At 46.6% G+C, this 22,497-nt stretch overlaps 1 protein-coding gene across 4 annotated transcripts in view; it reads left to right on the forward strand.

Annotated features, from left to right (window-relative positions):
- The window catches only part of ITGA8 (integrin subunit alpha 8), a 172,949-nt gene that overhangs the window by 86,928 nt on the left and 63,524 nt on the right, over positions 1-22,497 (forward strand). For all 4 annotated transcript variants that reach the window (XM_058297921.2, XM_058297922.2, XM_058297924.2 and 1 more), the window contains 7 exons: positions 6,079-6,134; positions 6,492-6,646; positions 7,587-7,724; positions 8,461-8,528; positions 9,592-9,739; positions 15,269-15,361; positions 19,063-19,142. In XM_058297921.2, coding sequence (XP_058153904.1) covers positions 6,079-6,134; positions 6,492-6,646; positions 7,587-7,724; positions 8,461-8,528; positions 9,592-9,739; positions 15,269-15,361; positions 19,063-19,142 — 738 coding nt within the window. The remainder of the gene's footprint in view (positions 1-6,078; positions 6,135-6,491; positions 6,647-7,586; positions 7,725-8,460; positions 8,529-9,591; positions 9,740-15,268; positions 15,362-19,062; positions 19,143-22,497) is intronic.

Here is a 22,497-nt window from a genome sequence, read left to right on the forward strand (position 1 = left end):
TGTCTTGTAATCTTTTGTTGCACACTGTACAACAAAAGTGTTAACTCTGGGATTTAGTCCTTGGGCTGCCTGTTCCTTAAATTTGTATCCAGATTTTTTTAAAGTGCCAAGAGCTAAAAAAAATTTAAATAAACCAATGCAAAAAACACCCTTCACTGGCTCTACATTGCCAGTGCTTTCCTTCATAGTTTAGCCCTCCTGTTAAGAAGATCACTCTGGGGCAAATGTGAAGTGTAGGGTCTGTGTTTTTTGAGCCTGACCTTATCCTGGGCTTGTGCTTGCCCATGACCTTAGGAATGACCCCATTTACAAGAATTCAAAAGCTCCCTCTTCTCTCTATGAATTAGACTTTCTCCATCTCCCATGTGCTCTACTGTATGACTTAAAGCAGGTAATCCTTTTCCCCAGGCCACTCTGCCAGAGAGGCATTTCCCGGTTCAGTCTTTCATGTCGCCACACAGTAGATTGGCACCACCAAGCAGGCACCACAGTGTATGCATATGGTGACTCTGCTCCCTCTGGAACAGGACAGGGGACCCACAATTGGAGTGCAGCCTGGCTCTACTCTCTGCTGGGGGTGTGTGGGGGGGCATGCAGCAATGGCACCAGGGGCTTCTCCTTTTTTAAAGCTGTGTTTTCTTGATTCAGCACTTGCCTGATTACCGCAACCCTTTAACTGTTTTCTGGAGTTTTGAGGAGCATGGTTCTGCTAGTTTTTGCTAGTTGTTCAGAGATTCTGTGGGAGAATGGCACTCTGGAGTAGCTTATGCTACTACCTTGGCCCTTAAGTGGTTTCAACAGATTATAATATCTGGTTTTGTGGAAAGAATACCACTTTTTAACAAGAAAATGTCTTCTTCCATGAGTTATTTTTTTGTTACATCCAAACATATTAAGATAAAATGCAATTTATTATGTGGGCCAATATTTAATATATTCCTCAGAGTATTTGTTCAATTCTATTGCACCTATTTTCTGAAAGGCCTTTCTATTTTCACATGCAAAAGTTATGAATGCTCAGGGTAAGATAAGATGGAAAGTTATCAACTGCTTCAATCTTGAATGCATTTCTGATACTTTTAAGAGTTATTCTAGAATTTAGTTCAGTCTCCAAAAATGATTAAAAAGCATATGTTGATTTTCTTTGCTGTAGTTTTTGTGTTTGATATAACCTTTCATTATATATCTGAAAACTATTATGTTAACTTGTAACTGACAAATAATCACTTTCAACAGTGTAGATTTCTGTGTCCAAACAGCTGTGTAGTTTGATAAAGTATCTGCTATTAGCATTTCTAAATTAGAAAAACAATGAAAGACAGCTCAATGAGATTATAATTGTCATTAATTTAAAAATAAAAATATTTACTGGGAATTTCTATTTTATAAATATAAAATAGTATCTACCCACTGTTCAACTCTGAAGAAAACTTTCAGATGTTTGTAACTTTATATAAAATCTTTGGCATTTGCTGTCATTGAAAGAAGATTGGAAAATGAATTGCCTTGTCCTTTCAAGCCCCACTCTTGTGAAGACAGTGATCTCACAGGGCCATCATCCCAATGTGTATTGCAGCCACTGCTGCGATCAGCTCACAATAGGCTCGAAGGAAAGGCAACACAGAACTTCACGAAATAAAGGACAGAGAGAGACACACAAAAGGGGAAATAAAGGTGGGACCAGGGGACTCACAGCTTCTGGAACTGAGAGCCTCGATCCCAGTTTCCACCTTGTATTTATTGGAAACTACCAAGCAGCTATTTGCTATCTGAACTGCAAAATCATCTACAATAATAAGGAACGACTGCAACATCTACAACTGCAACATCTACAACTGCAACATCTACAATAAGGCAACATCTAAATAGAACAGGTGAAACTCTTTTTCCCACATTTCCCCCTTTTTGTTTTTGCTAAGTCTACACAAATGAGGTTTCACTGATTAACAAAGCTTCCTGCATATTTTCACCTTTCGGTTTGAACAATACTCATTAAATTTTTTCTCAGCATATTCAAAAAGGTACATTTATTTATCACTTACAGTTCATCTAATCACTTAAGCCAACAATATATTATATATTAAAGTTCTGATTAATATTCAAGCATTTTATACATAATCCATAACTGCAACAACAAATAATAAGACTTCCAACTAGCAGACATTTAATGAATAGACTTTCATTTCTCATGGGCTGAATATTCCCAATCGGCAAGGCTATATAGGCCAGTACTTGATCAAAAACGATCTCATTTTCCCCAGTTTGTTTAGTGCTCCTAGCATCTTCACTGGACCTGGGGCCACATCCAATTCAATATCTACCTTCTCCCTCTTTATTTTTTAAAGCAGCCTGCTGGAGGTCCTCCTACTCCCATGAATGACCTTTCCTAATTAACATATCTTAGTGAGGGATAGAAGATTTTTTAGTAGTCCAACATATTACAAATTCCATTAACACGAGAAAGCATTGTACATTATCAATTACAGCAGATGGTATAGTTTTGTTTCATCCAACCAGACAACATTTAATAATTTGATAGAGTAGCAGGAACCTTACAGTTTGTCCCAATTGTTTGCCTGTTCCAGGGCCTTAAAATACCATTGTTACTGGTATTACTTAATAAGGTCACTGCCACAGGTTTCCTTTATGCAGCCAGATTCACTGCCAACAGGCCAGGGCAGAAAGCCTTGAAGAACTGCAAAAGTTCATTGCCGACCTTTTCACACAGTTTTTGCACTTTTTGTATTCATTCAGTCTTGTTTTACTTTTACAAAACACATCTCACTGAATGCTACCACAATACTTTTACAACTTGCTATATGTGTACCAGTTCTGTCCCGCATATCTCCATATTAACCATTTTATTTTAGGACAAAATACAGCTTATAACATTTCTGTTAGCATTCCCACAAACTTTTTACTTTTTTCAATATTCACTGAACTTTTTACATCTTCATTTTATCCTTACTAGTTCTGCCATTTCTGATTTTATAAAACTTAACAGTTTTATTTTAAGACAAAATACACCTTATTACATTTCAGTTAGCATTCCCACAAACCTTTTACCTATTCCAATATTCATTTAACGTTTACATCTTTCATTTTATCCTTCCTTTCTCTTTTTCCTTCCTGTCTCTTTTTCTTTTTCTTCTGTCTCTTTCTCTTTTCCTTCTGTCTTTCTCTTTTCTTTCCTGTCTTTCTTACTCTTTTCCTTCCTGTCTCTTTCTCTTTTCCTTCCTCTTTCTTTCTCTTTCCCTTCCTCTTTCTCTTTTCTTCCTGTCTTTCTCTTTCTCTTTTCCTTCCTGTCTCTTTCTCTTTCTCGTTCTCTTTTCCTTCCTCTTTCTCTTTTCGTTCTTGTCTCTTTTTTCCTTCCTGTCTTTATTTTTCTTTTTCTTTTCTTTTTCCTTTCTTTTTTCCTTCCTTTCTTTCTCTTTTTTCTTCCTTTTTTCCTTTTTCTATCTTTCTTTTTTCCCTCCTTTTTCTCTTTCTCTTTTCCCCCCACACACTGAAACAATTACAACACACACACTGACATTGAACAAACACAAAAGCAGTTCCAAATCTATTACTCTAGAATTTCTTCATTGCTTCCTTTTATAATTCAACATTTCTTTTCCAGTTTTCCTCCTCTCAATTTCTTTCTTAATCTCTTTCTGTTCCCCAGCCATACTTGCTTTATGATGCCATGCTTGAACAAGTTCTGTAGTTAAGATACTTTGATGTAAAGCCATTCTAGTCTTAGGAATGAGACCCAGCCATGTAGTTTCCAGCATCCATATCTCCATCTGCATGACTGGAGGTTCCGGGTTCCACAGGAACTTTTGTTGTCTCTTGGCGTTCATGGTCTGGCTTTATCTGAGGGGCTGGTACCCACACAGGATGTTCTCCGCCTCCTGGGGAAATATAAGCAAACCCTCGAGGCCTCTGAAGGCTTCCAAACCACTCGGGGCTCTGCACCATTACAACCACTATAATTTTGCTTGAGGTGATCCTTTTTCCCTTCGGATCCCTGTTTGGCACCACTTGCTATGAGCATTCTTCCCTTTGTGCCCCACGTTGGGCACCAGTTACTATGATCAGCTCACAATAGGTTGGCTCGAAGGGATGGCAACACAGAACACAGAGAGAAAGACACAGGAGAGGAAATAAAGGTGGGACCAGGGGACTCACAGCTTCTGGAACGGAGAGCCTCAACCCTAGTTTCTACCTCGTCTTTAGTGGAAACTACCAAGCAGCTGTTTGCTCTCTGAACTGCACCATCATCTAGAATAGGGAACTACTGCAACATCTACAATAAGGCAACATCTACAATAGAACAGGTGAAACTTTTTCCCACAAGCCATATGGGAAGACACGTTGCCCCTGAACCTGAAGATGCTCTGAAGGCAAATGGCTTCATTTAGAATTTCTGTGCAGAAGGGTGTGGGCTAATTTCCTGTTTTATGTTCAGATCAGACCTATTCAGACTAATGGGCCTGAATTCTATGAACATGAATTCTAGTTTGAGATTCTGGTTCTAAATTCAGTAACAGTTCTCAGATTTCCCTGTCAACCCAAATATGCTTAGGTGTAGACCTGGGAGTAGACCTGATTTGAGGGGTGCTGGGCACATTGTGTATATATTTATATAAAATAGGACAGGTATTTTTTTTAGAAGTTAAATTCACAATGAATTTCAGTCTGCTACTCTAAAATTTCTAGGTTATCTTTCACTAAAGACATCTATAAATTGGCTGATTTAGATTGGAGAGGTTTTATCAGTTCAGTAAATTGCAGTCATTGAGTTAAACTTGTATGAAAAAAATTTAATGTCATATAGTTGTTAATGGAATCGGTAACCAAAAGGGGGAACTAAGAAAGAAATACAGATTCACAGTGACATATAATTCACAAGAGGACTCCTTCAGCTGAAAGTATTTTTTTCAATCTCATATCTCCTCACAAAGGGGAAATAATGTTCACATTTATAGCTTTAATTTATTCCTCTTTTCAAATTTGTTCCCTTTGAATTGCCTATTAAAACTCTGTACCAAAGATTATTTTAATTTATACATGTTGATACTTTTACAAACAGAAATTCATCTTATAAAAGCTAATGAGCCATGTCTCTGCAGTGCAGTGATGAACAGAAGAAAGGTCAGGGGACTATTTTGACATAAAGCTCAGTACTTCCAAAAGAATGGGCACAGAAAGTCTTCCAACTTGAAAAGCAACTTGCTATAGAATTCAAAGGCACAATTAACTCTTCGCGTTCTTGAGTCATTCAAGTGAAGTAGGAGCGAGGTGGGGTTTTGTGCTTTCTCTGGGGAAGGGCCTTAAACGCTGGCGATACCTCTGACGTCCAGGAAACCTTGGCTTACGGTTTGCTCACCCTGACGGAGCCGTGCCTGGGGCCCGGGAGAGGGCTCCCAGATGCCGCAGGTGCCCAGTGCGCGGACGCAGGACGCTCGAGGGGTGGGTTACTCCTGAATTTTGCAGAAACGTTCCAACCACCTTACGTTGTTTCACTAGTGAAACCTTCAGCTGTCCCGAGATCGTCCTCCAGCGTCCCCTCGCGTTCTCGCTCGCCTCTCGGTGCGGGCTGTTGGGAGGGAGGGGGCATACTCGGCCAGGTCTGCACCCCTGTCCCGCCCTGCCCCCCGGGGGCTCCGGCCACGGCGGGCGTGTCTGGGCAGGGCCGAGGTCCTCACGAGGGGTCCCCTCCTGCCCTGCCCGCCCTCGCCCCCTTGCGCCCCTGGCCAGGTGGGCCTGCCGCCTTCCCGGCTCCCTCTTCCCTGCCCGGCCCGCGGCGCGCCTCCCTGGCCGGGAAGAAGCCGGCGCTGTGTGCTGACAGGGAGCGAGTAACGAGGAGGTGCAGAATTGACCGCCGCACTTAGTCCAGAGGAACTCCCAAGTCCCGGTCCGAGGGGGGAGGCGTGCGTCCGGCTGCTGAGTGCCTTGGCCGCCGGGAGGTGCAAGGCTGCGGGAGTGTTGGCGCGGCGGGCTGGGGAAGCACAACGCGGAAGGGCGCTTGGCTTCCTCTAGGGATCTCCACCGTGGCCCAGGCTTCGCGGCCAACCAGCTGCTCTCTCTCCACAGCTTCTCCGTGCGAGCGTGCGCCTCTGCGACAGGCCAGAGCGTTTCAAACACCGTCGGTGAGCACTCGCCCGCTTTTACGTTTTTACATTATTTTAATACTAAGGGGATTCAACAGTCGGCTCTCTCTCTGCGTGGACAATAGCACCAAAACAACATTATTAATTCCAAGATTTGTGTTTTGTCCACAGAACCTTCTACATAAGTATTCAATAATTCTTCGATATTTGACACTGATATTATCTATAAAAAACAATACATTGTGACAAAATGAAAATTTGTGTAAAACCACCATGAAAGCCCTTCTCAGCGTGGGAAGTGGCGCTTTGCGTCCCTGTCTGCGCCCGTTCCCCACGGGCGGGCCGGGGGCGCCGCTGGGCTGCAGCCCTGCCCGCTAACGCTCTCTGTGCCCGCAGCGCTCACGGCCGAGCTGCACCTGGACTCCCTGAAGCAGAGAGGAGCCGTGCGGCGCACGCTCTTCCTCGGGAACCACCAGCCGCGCCTCGCCTTCGCCCTGGCCGTGGAGGCGCAGCGGCCCCCGCGGTGCCGGGACTGGGGCGTGTACCTGCGGGTAAGGCCGGAGGCCGCTGTGCTGCGCCCCGCGCGCCGCCTGCCCTCGCTTCCAGGCTTCCCTCCTCCAGAGCCCCCCGCTGAGCTCAGTGTCCGCTCCTGGCAGCGTGGAGGCCTCTTTTTGTCTTAAAGTATCTCAGTGAACTCAGGTGGTTTCTACTGAAGCACCCTCCCCCTGCCCAAAATAAAAACTAAGCACACTTTATTTGAAATTTTATTCTATGTGAACAGGCTGTGTTAGGGTCCACCACCATTTCCTAACGTTTAGGTTACAAGAACCCCAAAACCCACTGCAGGCTGCGGGGTTCTCCACGCCCTCCCCCGCCGTTGGGGGGCGGCGCCGCGGCTCCCTTCCCGCCTGGAGCGTGGGAAGGCGGGGGCGCCTGCTCAGGGCGGCGGGCTCCGCGATGCCCCTCAGAGCGCGCTGCTCGCGTGCTGAGGCGCCTGCAAGCCCGGCGCACAGGGGTGCTGGGAGGAGGGTTCCCCGGACGCCGGCCTCCGCCACGCCATGACCCCACCTCAAGGGGCTTCACGGCCTTTCCTGGGGGGACGGAAACGTTTTCCAGCGCAACCTCCCGGGTCTGTGTGAGCCATCGAAGGTCGAGACCTTAAGATTACCTCAGGACGCTCGCCGCGTGTGCAGGCCACTGCGTGCAGCCTGGCTTGGTGCGCATGGCTCCTCGACCGCCGCCAGTGTGCGCATGTCCGCCTCGGCGATGCTCAGTGTGCGCATGCCCGCCTTGGCGACCATCAGTGTGCGCACACCCGCCTCGGCGGTGGCCAGTGTGCGCATGCGGCCTCGGCGCTGGTCAGTGTGCACACGCCCGCCTCGGCGATCGCGCGTCGTAGCTCACGTGGGCCAAAGCATGACTGCTCCCTCTCACCACTAACATCTTCGGCTAATTCAGGGGCTCTCATGAGCTTGTGATTGTTTTCCCCAGGATGAAACTGAATTCCGCGACAAGTTATCTCCAATCAACATTCGCCTGAATTTCAGCTTGGATGAGTCCACCTTTAAAGAGGGGCTGGCAGTGAATCCGATCCTGAACCACTACCGGGAGCGCGCGGTTAGTGAGCAGGTAGGTCCAGCGCCCTGGGGCCCTGCACGTCCTGGGGGAACCCGGCGTCCTGGGGGATCCTCTGCCCTGAGGAGCCCCGCACGTCCTGGTGACCCTGCGTCCTGGGGGGTGCCTGGCGTCCTGGGGGCCCTGGGTCCTGGGGAGCCCCGTGTATCCATGGGAACCCAGAGTCCTAGGGGGTCCTGTGCCCTGAGTAGCTCAGCACGTCCTGGGGGGCCGCACGTCCTGGGGGGCCCCGCGTCCTGGGGGGCCCAGCGTGTCCTGGGGCCCCTCGTGTTCTGGGGGGTCCCGTGCTTCCTGGCGGGCCCTGCATCCTGGCAGCCCTCTCGCGCTGGCCCTGGGTGCTGCCTTTGACCGGTGACCATGGTCAGCCCCTTCTGTGCTCCTTCCTGCGCACATCACGCGACAGCTGGGAATTTTTCCTGACACATTTCCTGAAACACCACATCATTTTGCTTTCAGAAGCCCTTTCCGTTGTGCAACCTAGACTTAATTTGCTCAAACTGTGGCTGTGATTGAAGCAGGACAGCCTGCAATTCTCAAAACCCTGCCAGAGCCCCGTTCTTTGCAGACACTGGAGATGGGGTGGGAGCTGGGCGGCTGGGAACTTGCCTGCCAGGTGCAGGCGCATACAGGGGCGGGAAAGCTGGGCCTGGTGTGGAATCTGTTATTTCCAAGAAAAGGACGTGGCTCTGGATTTGCGCCACGTTCCTGATGCGTGTCTTGCACGACGCAGGCACACATCCTGGTGGACTGTGGAGAGGACAACTTGTGCCTCCCGGACCTGAGGCTGTCGGCGAGACCGTAAGTCCACGCATGCACCCGCCTCCGTGGAAGGCGTGCAGGCCACAGCTTCTGCAAATGGCCCGCGCGTCCGGCTGCCCGCGGTGGGTGGTCTCGCCCCTGGGCAGTGGCACTCCCGGGACTTCCCTGGGTTGCTTCACCTCAGCAGAAGGCAGCAGTCTGTTCTTCCTGGAAGCAAACTCACCCGTGGGTGTCCCGTGTTGTGCGAATGCCCTGTCGAGAGGCCAAGGACTCAGGCTGGTTGCAGCTCCCAGGACTGCCTCCAGGAGTCCCAGAGCAGCCTTTAAATTGTCAAAACAAAGTCAAATTTAGTTTGCTAAAAAATGTAAATGACTCCTCATGGAGGAAAGCAGGTGTCCAAAGGTGGCTAAAATCTGAGATCCTGGTGTGGGTAAGACGAGAGTCGAGGCACTCCTTCAGAAGGAAGCTGCCGCACCTGTGTCTGCTGGTGGCCTCTCCACCCATGTCCCCAAACCTCACACTTTATCAAGGGTCAGAAACAATAGCTTTGAGCAAGGGTCAAAGGGGAACAGGCATTTCCAAACCCTGGTTCAATTTGAAGTTTGACCTGAATTTAATTTCCTCAGAACTTCAAACCCTTCTGAATTTTAGCTAAGATTTTATTTTTTATACGAGTTTCTTCCCACTTTTCATTGCTTGTCTCCCCTCTTACTTCCTAAACCATTCTCTCTTCATTTTTCCCTACGATGTCTTCTGTGAGTGCTGGAGCTGCACCTTCCTGGCTCCTGAGCCAACTGTTTACTTTCCCAGCACTCTCTGGTGGGTTGTTAAATATATTGGTAGCTTGAAATCAGCCTCCCTGGAAGGATTTACACTGATGCGAGTGGCCGAAGGCGCCCGTCATCACATCCTGCGGGTGGGGGCCCTGGTTGATAGTGCTTTCTAGTCTCCACACTGGATGCATCTCTGGACTCTGGCACACCTCAGGATGGCTTTGTTTTTTCCCAGTCTTGACTCACCATCTCCCTTCTTCACACAAGTCCTTAAGGTCTGGGAAGCCAAAGAAGTATGAAGCTTAATGACGTTTTAACTGCATTTTTAGAGATAAGCATCAGGTGATTATAGGAGATGAAAATCACCTTATGCTCATAATAAATGCAAGAAACGAAGGAGAAGGAGCCTACGAAGCGGAGCTTTACGTCACAGTGCCAGAAGAGGCAGATTATGTTGGGATTGAACGCAGCAACAAGGTAATGCCAGCAAATTATCTGAAGTAGTAGAGACCTAGGCATGTTTCTGAAATCCAGGAAGCCTCAAGTTGGGTTATCTTAGCTATGAGTTTCTTCCTGAACAGAAAGGAATACGTGGCGCCTAAGTTAATCATGATAGGTGGCATAAGCATCTTTCTTGGCGTTGTGGAAATGTAAGCTGGCCAAAGAGTAAAGCCAAACTGAAATAGAAACAGCAGCTTAAGAGGGGTTGCTCAGCCGTGCTCCCAAACGTGGTCGAGTCTGCAGCTGGGCTCTTGCTAAAGGAGGAAGTCCAGCCCCGGCACAGCCGCAGACCCCTCGTCGCCCCTTGGCTGCGTCCGTGCACCTGGTTGACCCTGTGCGATTTGTGGTCTTTCGTTTTCTCCCTCTTGGTGTGTCCTCGGACTCCACAGGGTTTTAATCATTTAATCAAAGATAACTGAGAGGTTAAGGGCAGAGACCATGTTTTCCTGCACGCCCTCCGGGCTGGGCCCACCTGGTGATGGCGTTCTTAGGGGCTTTCTCTGAGGCCCTCACTGCATGCTAATGGTTTAGTAATTTAATAGAAAGTGATGCCGTCACAGAGGAGCAGACAGGTGTGATGCTGGCACTTGAAAGGCATTTCAAAAACCCAGGGAACAGGAAGTCCTACCCACATCCCTAGTCTCATAGTATATGTTTTAGTTAAATTATTGTCTCAGTTTTTTTTTAAAGCTAGGTAAGTAATAATCACACACCTTGAAAGTGTCTATTGAAAGTTTCTATTGAGTGCTATTTGTTTCTGTTAATGGTGAGTTATAGGCCTCTGCAGATTTTTTTTTATTTGAAAGAGCAAAATCCAGTAGAATAAAGTAGTTGAAGTCATTTTTACTTGATCCTGAAATTAAGGCAAATTATACATAAAAAATTCCCAAGTGAAGGTCAAATATGTTATTTTTAAAAATATTCCAGGGCTGGACTCATATCTGTATTTCAATTCCCTTTGTACCACCCACCCCCGCCTCTGTGAAACAAAATGTCAATTCTAAAGTTTTCTTCTTTTAGTGCAACTTCAGTATTGCGTCTCTTTCCTGCATGGGCGACGTGGGAGCTCACTTACCGTTTCCATCACCTACTGGGGCTGGGACCATCATCTTAAGTGGGTTCTCAGCTATTTTTCCATGTCATTTTCCCCTGGGCCCATACTGAGCTCAGTCTTAGAATTTTACATGACTAAGCCACATTCTAATTTCTTCTCTGTTTTTAAGTAGTTTGAGGGTTGTGTATCTTTTTATTTATATTCAGTTCAAATTATCTTTTAAAATTTTCCCTCAAGGAAGAAAGTATTAGGGATGACTAATTTTGATCTTCTTTGGCTAAAATGTTCATCTTTTAGGAAATACAGTTCTGACAGTCTTTCTCTCTAGACACCTTGGGCCAGCCTGTATTCTTACTGTCTTAGGGTTCCTCTCTAGGGAAACAGAACCGACAGGAGATCTCTGTAAATAGTATGAGATTCTATAAAATTGTCTCCTGTGGCCGTGGGGATGCACGAGGTTAAATTCCCCACGGCAGGCTGCAAGCCAGGGCTTGGGTGAGGGTCCTTGACGAGCTCCCAGAAGAGGGTGAAGTAGAGCTGGGGATTCTCTTTCTGATGCTGAAATCACTTCCCCTTTTAAGGATAGGGGTTCTCAACCTTTTTTGCTCCATGGACCCCTTACTAAGTCCACACTAAACTATTATATTTGCACCTGTACCCATATGTCCCCACAAGAAAAATTTTTTTTTAAAAATTTCAGTTCCAGCTCATGGATCCCGTGTTAAGAACCCTGGTTTTAAACGCTTCAACTGATTGGATGAGACGTCCGTCATTGCTGATGGCAATCTCCTCAGTTGATTGTAGATGCAATCAGCTCTCTGCTGATTTAGGTCTGCAAAATGTCCTTGCAGTACAATTAGCCCAGTGCTTTCTTAACCAAATGACTGGGCACCATTGCCTGGCCAGGTTGAAGATGAGTCTAACCATCATACTACCTTCAGTGATCTTCTAAATTTTTCTAAGAATAAAGGCCAATGTGCTTTATCTTTGGACTTGTATGATTCTTTATGAGCAATAACAACAGGTGCTTAGAGTGTGAGAAAAAGGAAACATGAGTAAATCCAAGGATGACCAAATAGAAACTGGCTTCTGAGTTCTGTAGAAACAAAAGACAGATCCAGGCTTGAGGGAGAAGCAAAGGCTGAAGCCCAAATGGCCCATTGCTGAGTCCTGGTCCTTGACAGTTCTCAAACCAGCTCCTGGAGATGGAAACATACCCTGCAGACATGGTGTTTCGTGGCCATTGCACATAGCAAACAGCATCTGTGAAGCATCTGGTGTGTACCTGTGCTCACAGCCAGCAGAGGTGAGGGAAAACATCTGTTGACTGGTTCGCTAACTTAGATTTTAAAGAGTAAGAGCTGATTAAGCCCTTTAAAAAGCCCTAGAGTTGTCTGATGGAGTGTAAACGTCAGGTGTTCTTCCGAATCCGGCTCATCTGATTGTGCTGGAACACGCCGTCTTCCTGACCTCCACTGGACATCAGCACTGTCCTCCAGCCTGCAGGGATGAGCTCATCCCTCCATTACCTCCAGCCTGTCCAGGCATCATTTACATGAGGCCCAAGTTCTCATGCAAAATTATTAGAAATTCTTCCAATTCTTTCTGTGTAAGAAACCCCCTAAAGCTTAGAGACGCAACTACTTTATCCAGCTCTTGGCTCTTTGGGTCAGGAACGTGGATGGGCATGTGGGCCTCTTGTCTGCTCCACAATGTCTGGGCCCTGAGTTGGGGAAATGCAAAGACTGGGGTGACACCATGTGGGGGGGGGGGGCTGGAATCACCAGAAGCCCCTTGGACTCTGGGCCTCTGGGCCACTTTGGCCTCCTAGCTGGGCGGCCGCTGGGGTCCGGCCTGGGGTTGCTTTGCCGCAGGCTCAGAGGCCTACTTGCCGAAGGAGTGCCGGAGCCCCTCTGCAAGTCGGCGTGTCGGTGGAGAGAGCCGGCAGCCAGTCCCTGCCCGACCTCGTGTCTCGTCCACGTGCTTCCTTATTTCTTCATCCCCTTCACAATCTTCAAAAAGTTGCTGCTTTCGTCAGGGTCCCCTGAGGAGCTCCGGCCCAGAGGGAAGTGCTTTATCAGGGCAAAGCCTGCGTGGGAAGGGCCGGGAGAGCACACCTGTTCTGAGTCTGCCCCATGGAGGGCTGTCCTGGGGCCGTGTCCTGGGCGGCACGTCTGAGGCAGGTTCAGCAAGGCCGTCGGGTGCCCCAAGAGCAGGTCTGCAGCTCAGCGGGTTCAGAGCCATGGGTACCAGCAGACCCCCCGCCCCGTGCGGCCTCCCACCTCCTCACCAGCTCCTGTCGCTCCCAGAGCCGCAGGCGGGATTTTGCCCCCGCGAGTGCCCAGAACAGCGTCACGTTGGACCAAACCAAGCTCTAACTTCCTTCTGGAAAGGCTCTAGTCATCCTTCCTGCGTACCTCCTTGTCTTTACATCGTGGGCGAGCCCTCCTTCCTGGGGTTTGGCCCCTGTGCCGGCTTCTTCCAAACCTGTGCTGCAGCCAGAGCCCTTTGGACGGTCAGACCCTCAGCCCTGGACCCCTGTGCCCCTCTGCCCTGGACCCCCGTTCCCCTCAGCCCTGGAACCCCCGTGCCCCTCGGCCCTGGACCCACCCCCGTGCCCCTGCGCCCTGGATCCCCGTGCCCCTCCACTCTGGACCCCCTGTCCCCCCTCAGCCTGGACCCCTTGGCGCCCCTCCACCCTGGACCCCCAGCGCCCCTCGGCCCTGGACCCCTGGCGCCCCTCCACCCTGGACCCCCATGCCGCTCGGCGTCCCCTCCACCCTGGACCCCCGGCGCCCCTCGGCCCTGGACCCCTTGGCGCCCCTCCACCCTGGACCCCCAGCGCCCCTCGGCCCTGGACCCCTGGCGCCCCTCCACCCTGGACCCCCATGCCGCTCGGCGTCCCCTCCACCCTGGACCCCTGGGGCCCCTCTACCCTGGACCCCCAGTGCCCCCTCAGCCCTGGACCCCCGGCGCCCCTCGGCCCTGAACCCCCGTGCCACTCGGCGTCCCCTCTGCCCTGGACCCCGGCGCCCCTCGGCCCTGAACCCCCGTGCCACTCGGCGTCCCCTCCGCCCTGGACCCCGGCGCCCCCTCCGCCCTGGACCCCCGCGCCCCTCAGCTTGGTACTGAGCACTGGCACTGATGGGTCAGCGAGGGCTCTGGCAGGTGTGTGAGTGCCTCAGTCTTCCTGGCAGCCTGAGGAGAAGCTGCGCTCAGGGCGCCCATTTTGCAGCTGAGGAAACACGGGGCGTTGCCAGCTGTGACGCCGCAGGGCTGAGACCCGGCCTGGGCTGGCTGCGCGCTGAGCTGTGGTCCCGGCTTCCCACATTCCCAGGAGTTTCTCCCCAAGTTTACCCAGATGTCCTATGCTTGGGTGTTTGGGTTGGTAGCTGCAGTTCTCTCAGGTGTTACTGTTCCCATCCTTGTAAATTCAGCGAGGACAAGGGGTCTTATTGGTCGCCCTGGTATGTGGGAAATGCATTCAGGGCTGACTGGATGAGACCCTGAGAGCTAGACTGGCTCAGAGCTGAGGAAAATGCCCTAGAAATGTGGAAAAACAGTCACTGCTTCTCCCACTCAGAGAGGAAATAAAGGTTAAAAAAAGAAAAGGACTGAGGGGATGCGGGGGAGGAAAGAACTTTGATTGATGCCAAAAAGCTATTTCTAGATGGCTGAGGAAAGCGTACACATACGTTTTAACCTTAGATAAGATTATTTACTGTAAGAACTCACTCCTTGATTTATAGTCTCAGGACACATGGGCACTTTGGAAAACCTTCGCTGAGTCCAGAGACGTCTGGTGCTTGTTTGGTTTGTGTTTGTTTTGTTAATAAAGTGGAAAGGAATGTAGGGTCGTTTCTGAACCTTTCCTTCCTTGTGGACCGCCAAACGGCGCCTCTCGCTGGGCCGCTGGCCCGTGGGGCAGAGGCCCCAGCCCCAGCCCTCTTGGGCAGCTCAGTGGGACGTGTTAGAGCGAGACGATGGGTTCCAAGCCCCTATTCAAACCTGAGCTTTTAGAGACCCAACAAAATAGGCTGTGGGGAGAGAGGCAGGAAGCTGTGCGCACAGAGATGCTCTCCTCACAACTCACACGGGAGAGCTGACACAGTTGATGTGAACTCGGAATGCGCTCCCGGCTTGCAGAAATTCGTGTTCAAGGCAATTCTCTTCAAACAGTCAATGAGTGCCAAGATTAGCACAAGGAATAAATATTTGATATCATTATTTGTGACCTTTGTGCAAATACTTCCTGAACTGTTGGTGTAAATGCTCTGGGAAGCGTTTGCTCCTCAGGGAAAGGCAGTAGGTATGTTGAGCAATTCCGCACGTTTCTTTCTGAAGTTCAGCTTCTGCCTTTTCCTCTGCGTTGCACTTTTGGCGTTTGACACCCGGCTGCTGCACCTCAGGCTGGGAGGTGCCCGCCTGACCTCCGCTGCTTCCCCCTGCAGGGACTGCAGCCCCTGAGCTGTGAGCACAAGACGGAGAATGGGAGCAGAGCAGTGCTGTGCGACCTCGGGAACCCCATGGCGTCCAGAACCCACGTAAGAGAAAGCCAGGGAGACCTCCAAGCCCTTCGTCCCCCAGCCTGACACTGGGCCCCCGAGAGGACTGAGGCAGGAAATGACCAGAGGCCGGTCGGCTTCAACTCCACTCAGGCATGCATGACCCTCTGACCGACAGGTCTATGGGGACTACTTTTTTCACTACAGATTTTTCTTTAAATGTTATTTCTTTGAATTCAGAAAGAAATACAACTCTAAGTAAAGGGGTTACGAAATAACAAAACAAAGGTTTAGGAAAGCTAACTTCTGTCCATATATACCTCCCATATGAATATCATTCACCGTACTTTCATATAAAGAATATTACCATAATCATTTTTACCAGGCCTGTGTTTTTCCTTCATCTTATTTGGAGAAAATCACTTGTAGCAAGGAAAAGAAAAAGATTGATAGTGATCTGTGACTTGCTTGTAAAAGAATAAGAAGCTGTTTAGTTTTTTTCTCCAAGTTTAGGAACTTTCCATTCAGGATTACTTTTGGATAATAAATTTATTTTATGCAATTACAATTTTAAGTATACATTTGGTAACTACTTATAATAAATATCACAATGAAAATAATTTTATGAAGTCAAATCAGAAGAAAAATTCTAAAATCTGCAAATACTGCATAGTTAAATCTTACATAAATTAAACATACATGTTCTTCTATTTAAAATTAGGTTTTTATGGTTATCAATGAAATGGCCTGACTGAAAACAATTTCATGAAAACTCATCACCGTGTCAGCTCTGCTAGTACATTTCCCAAGGTGTGTGCCACGGCGGGAGATGGCCTCTGGGAGCTTTGCAGTCATTGCCAAGCTGCCTGTTTGATCCACACATGCTCCCACTTAACGACACTGAGAAGTCCTGCAGTAAATAAACCTTTATTTGAACATTTGAACCTTTTCCTTAAGTAACACATAGTGCTAGTTTAGACTTTGGGATATTGTGCTAAAGTAACATTTTCACATTTTTACACCGTAATAAACTCTTACCCATTGATTTGGGACATTAATAATATGCCTGACTGTAGTCTCGTAAACTCACTTCTTGGATCAAAGTAAGTAGCTATTTCAATGAAAGGTCAGCTCCTCTAGCAGACTCTTATAGCTACCCCCCAGATTGCCAGCTGAGTCCTAAACCCATCGCTGGGTGTTTGCTATGAGTTGTCTCATTTGATAATCGTAACAACCCTATGAATGGGTACCTCCCCTACTGTACAGATAAGGAGACTGAGGCTCGGAGAAGGCCCCTTGTCACTGTAGGCATGGCTATTCCAATAGAAGGGCCTGCCCAAACTGGCACTACAAAAGACAAACATTTTCTCTCAGTGAGAAAGTCATTTATTGCGAGTGCACAGGCAAGGAACTGGGGGAATCTTGCCCAAACCAGTTCCCTGAGAGAATGTGGGTTGGGGTTTTTATATGCAGGGAAAGGAAGAAAAGGAAAAAACCAATGAAGCCTGCGTAACACAGATTTGCCAGATCAGCAAGATGTAGGATTTCTTCAAGGGTCTTGTAATGAGGAACAGGATACATTCCTTCATTTTTTCCTCAAGCACATCGACCTTATCCTCGTTATCCTGGTTTCAGTAAGGACAGAACTAGGCTCGGGCCCACCTGAACCCACTTTACATCCAGTCTGCAAAACTCTGAAAGTTACCTGGACAAAAACTCATAAATGCACTGAATTATATATTTGAATGTGGTTAAAAGGGGGCATTTTCGGTTGTGTATAAGTCACTAGAATAACATTTTTGAAAACAAACCATCTGTGGAGCTGCACAAGGCAGGGAACCCAGGTTGGCCATGGTCTGTAGTTAACAGCACATTATAAACCGAGCTGTCATCAAGCCTGTCAAATGCTCCATGTCAGTGTGAGTTGTTGATAATGGGCTGGCACGTGTGAGTCCTGCATTTTATTCATGATTGCTCTGTAAACCCATAACTTCTCCAATCAAAAAAGAACCCACAAATTCCTAAACAACAGACCAGGTTTTAAACGTGGAGCCATGACAGTGGGTGATGGGCAGAGCTCTGTGTATGTGCTTAGCCACTGGATTCTATATGCAAAAAAGGAAAAAGGAATTTTAGGTTTTATATGAGTTACTACACATACATAAAAACTCAGAGAGCTGTACAACACAAAGACTGAGTCCTAATGTAAACAATGGGATAAAGTTGATAGCATGATAATATCATTTCATGAACGTAACAAAGGTGCCACACCAGTGCAAAATGTTAATAGTAGATAAAACTGTGTGCAAGAGGAGGTTATATGGAAACACTGTACTTTCTGCATGGTTTCTATAAACCTATAACTGCTCTAATTAAAAAAAAATAATAAAAAATGGTGCCATGAAAAAAGGAACAGGATAGGATGTCTAAGTTGGTTTTCACGGAAAATTCAAACACCTAATTTAATTTGAAGAGAAAATGAACTGAAAACAACAGTGTTTGCTTTTGTAAGTGACCAGTTGTGGCTCCTTTTCCATATTAAAAGTGTTAAATCCAGACCAGACCTAAGAACTCTGTTATCTCACTTTTAATGTCTTTAAATACATCAAATTTTATGACATTCTATTTTGTTATAAACACTTTGATTTATTTAATTCTTCATTTTGTACCTTAAAGGGAATACAATCAGTGCATTGTGGTAAAACTCCTAATGTAAAAGCAGTTCAAAATGTGAAAACACATATCATGTGTAAATATGTGGAAGTTTTAGTCCTGTCCCATATTTTAAAAACAGCTCTCTAAAGTTATATTAACTCAACAAAATATTAAAATGTATTCAGAAGTTTCACTTTAAGATTTTTAACTAGTAAATTTATTTTTAAGTAATAGCTGTAGTAACATAAAATATTCATATGACAAAAGTCATAAAAACCTTCAAAATCTCTCAAGCAGGATAACAAAAAAATTGGTGGTTCAGCAAAGGGTCTTTGTACCCACGGAACTGGCACTTGCTGCTGGTTCAGAGCACACGTTCTCTTAGCAATTTGACATTGTCACGTCTTCTCTGTGACGGAGACCAGCATCAGGCAGTCTCCACAACAGGGTGGTGAGGCCCCTGCACTGGGAGTGGGCAGCTGTGGCTACAGGGTGGTTAGGGTGTCGTCTGTCAACAATTTCTATGCCCCCCTTCTGTATGCCTGGCACAGAGCTAGACTCTGACAGGATAAAGATGAAAATATATGACCCCTCCTCAGAAAAAACTCAGAATTAGCAGTATCCTAGGTTGAGTGGTGGGGGATTGGTAAAAAATAGGGACAGAGAGAGTAAAAGGGGAGCACGCTATGCTGCCTGGTCTTGCCTGGGGAGTCAGAGATCCTGGGCTTTGAAGAATGAGTAGGAGTTCTTGAAGTAGAAAAATCAGGAAAGTACTGCAGGACTTTTGGAGAAGAGGGAAGAATATGTTTGTCTTTGTGCAAAAGAAAGGGGGCAAGAGGTGGTGGTACAGACTAAATGAAGAGAGGGATTTAGAAATACATTGTTCCTCAAATTGCCTGGGCTCTGGGGTCTAAACTGCTTGACTTCCTCTCAGTTCTCAGCTGCCCAGGATTGACTAGAGATGGGGACAGTTACAGTGACCCAGGGTGGGTGGGTTGCAGGGGTTATTTGCAAACAAGATTTTTATGCTGTGTGTAAGGTCCCTTCCAGGTAATAACTTTGTGCCCATGTGACTTTTTCCTTAGTATACTCTGGGCCTCCGATTTGCAGTTTCACGTCTTGAAAATACAAACCAGAGCATCAACTTCGATCTCCAAATCAAAAGGTTAGACCTTTTATCATTAAGGAACTTCACATGCCAAAGTTATCTTCAGCACTCAGTATTAAGGAGATCAGTAGTAAAAAGTCATCTTAAGAGCTCTTCTGAAATGAGAACCCAAACTTTCCAGCCCATTCTTTGTTTTTCTCAATTATTCCAACTTTTTCAGTAATTTTGGTTTTGAAAAGAGATTGCATTATCTAGGTCATGAAAGTTTATCTTGGGCATCTCCCACCATCTCCATCCTGCTTGTCTGCATTCTGACACACATACTTTCTCCCAATTCTGCCCAAACCCCATCCTTGCAGCTGGGCACCAGCTAATCCCTAAAAGCTGTTTCTGCAAAAAATACCCAACAAAATAAAATAAAATAGACCTGGCATTTGCCATCTTGAGATCCCCTAATCGTTGAGAACTTGAGTGAACAACCCTCTGTTGGTTTCACTATGAGCATGAAGCCAGGTAGGATGAGATGTCAGGACCTGCAGCTGCAGACGCGACGCGTGGGAAGCACCGGCCTCTATGTGGTCGCCTGCTCGGGATTCCATCTGCTTGAACTTTCACCTCTATTGGAGTTGCACTTCCACAGCTGAGTCAGGGATACAGAGAGCACCGTGGCATGCAGACCCCGGACTCCCCACTGTGGGCTTCAAGCCATCAGCAGAAAGTGGCTCTAAACCCACATTAGAATCAGGAGAGTGGATCTAAACCCATATTAAAATCAGCAGAGTGGCTCTAAACCCATATTAAAATCAGCAGAGTGTCTCTAAACCCATATTAAAAGGATAAACTCTATCAGTGTGCTGTTCATGAAATGTTTCTTTAAGATAAATGTAAATGTGTGAACTATGATGCTGTGTAGGTTGCATGCATTTTTTGTGGGTTTCAGTTTTAAAGGTTTGGAAAACACAGATGTAGACAGCACGTGTATCTTCTTTCGTTCCTTACAATTTGTGGGAGAGTGTGAGCTCCTGAGTGTGTGTAGCCCTCGGTCTAACTATGAAAAGGATAGCGAAGTCACTAACGACAATTTGGTTCTCAAATACTGTGCCACGTGGTTGATCTCTAAAGAATTACCTTTCTGAGCTGCAAGAGGAAATGCCATTATAGTGCCAGAACTTTTGGAATGATTACGTTGTGCAATAGATTACTTTTAAATAGCTGCTTCAGTTAACTAATCCCCATTGTTTGGGATTTAAAAATATATATAAGATCCTTAACAGTGTAGATTTTAAAAATGTTTCTAGGGTGAACTACATGCATTTTACATCTGTGACCTGTGTCACAATCACACCTCACCTAGTTCTATGACAGCTTTCTAGGGAGGAAAGTTTCTAAATTACCTTAGAAACTTTCTGATCTTAATTAGTGAGCTTAACATCTTTCCTGATGAATATTAGAAAAGTTTTATTTTGTCTTAAAAAGTGATGGAAGGCAGATGGGATAAATTCTTCCATAATATTCCTTCATTTTATTACAAGCTCATTAAATCACTTCTTTGTATCTACATAAATACATATTTCACACAAGGTTTAGAAAGCCTAAATATTTTCATTTTGTAAATCTTCTGTTTATATGTCTAAGATATCAGAAAAAAAAAGAGAACCCTCTGTGGTGAAAGGCTGCCGCCACCCTGCAGGTCCCATTACACGCCGTACCTTGGCAAGGGCTCCGTGGGCGTGGAGCTTTGAGCTGTCACTTATGGAAAGCACGGTCTTTACTTCGGAAGCCTGGTCAAGGGACCAGGTCCACCGTGGGCATTTCCTTCTTACTCTGGACGCTGCGTTTTCAATGCAGCTAGTCGCTCTCCGCAGCAGAGGCCACAGATGCAGCTGGAGACGCCTTCCCCAGATCCGCCGCAGTGAATTTGGTCATGAAGTGCTGGATTTGATGGGAAATGGAAATGGTCACTCTTTTTAACATTTCCCTTCCTCTAAAAGAATGCATCAGAGTACATTTCATCTTTAAATACTGTAGAAACTCATGACTGTTTTAATATTTTCCTGAAAAATATAAAAATGCAGGAAGGCACAGAAAGGCTGTAGTAACACACACAAAGCATCAAATTCAGAAAGGTGCAATACAGGGGCGAGAGTATTGACGAGGTTCTTTGAGAGGTATCATTTACCTGCGGGCTTTGCTGGCAGATTCCAAAGATGTAAGTAAGTGTTTAGATGGAGGGCTGGCATTCGGTTTAAATGAGTTTAAATCAGCAATAATTTAAACCAGATTCTCTAAAGTCTAAACTCTTAAGGGTACATATTGACCACCATTACCCACAACTAATGCTCTTTTCCACAGCAATAACCCAAAAGAGAAATGGACTATCAATCGGGGGAAGTAAAGCATTTTGTGTCACACAGGTTTGCAGTAATGGCCTCCCCATGCCTTGCTCTAGGGGACATGCAAACATTTTCCTGCCTGGATGGAGAAGGTCCCAGTTGCAAACCTTCGTACAGTGCACAGCTCTGTCATGCTCCCTGAAGCCACTTGCTCAGCGACAGTGTCTTGAGCACTGCATTGTCTTGCCAACATTCCAAACACTCAGGAAGCTCAGAGGAAAAATGGAAAATAGGAAGCAGTAGGAAAATAGCACCAGAGCATGACACTTGCCCTTGGTATATGACTCAGGCTATGGTCACTCAAGGAAATTCATCATTCCCTGTGTGGAACCAGTGCAGCTGGTATACACCGCTCAGTGTTCACACCATAATGGATGGCTTGTTTGAGCAAAGCCGGGGCATTAGTGAGGTTTCCCGGGAAAGAGGCCAGAGAGCCTTAAAGTCAAGCCCGATTGTTTCCTTACCAGGTTTACCAGCCCTCGGCTATCCAGGAGTGCCTCTCTCGCAGCTGGTGTGACCGAGCAGCTTAGCTGACAAGGGCGTTTAAATGTGTTCTGTCTTTGCTATATTTCAGTATAGCCTCTGCATGCCTCTGACTACACTTGTGTTAGAAGATGATTTCAAAGTTGGACGTTTGCATTTTCAGGGTATTGTGAGTAATGAAAAGTGTGTCACTTAAAACGCTTGAAATGAAATACAATAGAAATATGCAATAACTTCAATGAAACCTTTTTTAACAATTTTATCCTAATTTGCACTGTGGCAGAACAGTAGTGAACTAGAAATAGAGCAAAGTTTTGTTAATCTGTGGATCAATTATTTTTAAGTTTCCAAACTAGAGTTACCCATAATGTATTTGGAACCACAAAATCTGCAACAAGCAGAATTACTTAATGAGTTCTTTGTGGTTAGGAATTCAGAATCCTGCCTTTAAGAAAAAGAACCTCTTTAGTTAGTGGCCTGATTCCCCCAAAGTGGTAACAATTCCCTGGGCTGGTTCCTGGGGTTCAGCCTTGGTG

Source organism: Dasypus novemcinctus, chromosome 5 (genome assembly GCF_030445035.2).
Source record: "Dasypus novemcinctus isolate mDasNov1 chromosome 5, mDasNov1.1.hap2, whole genome shotgun sequence".
NCBI lineage: Eukaryota > Metazoa > Chordata > Mammalia > Cingulata > Dasypodidae > Dasypus > Dasypus novemcinctus.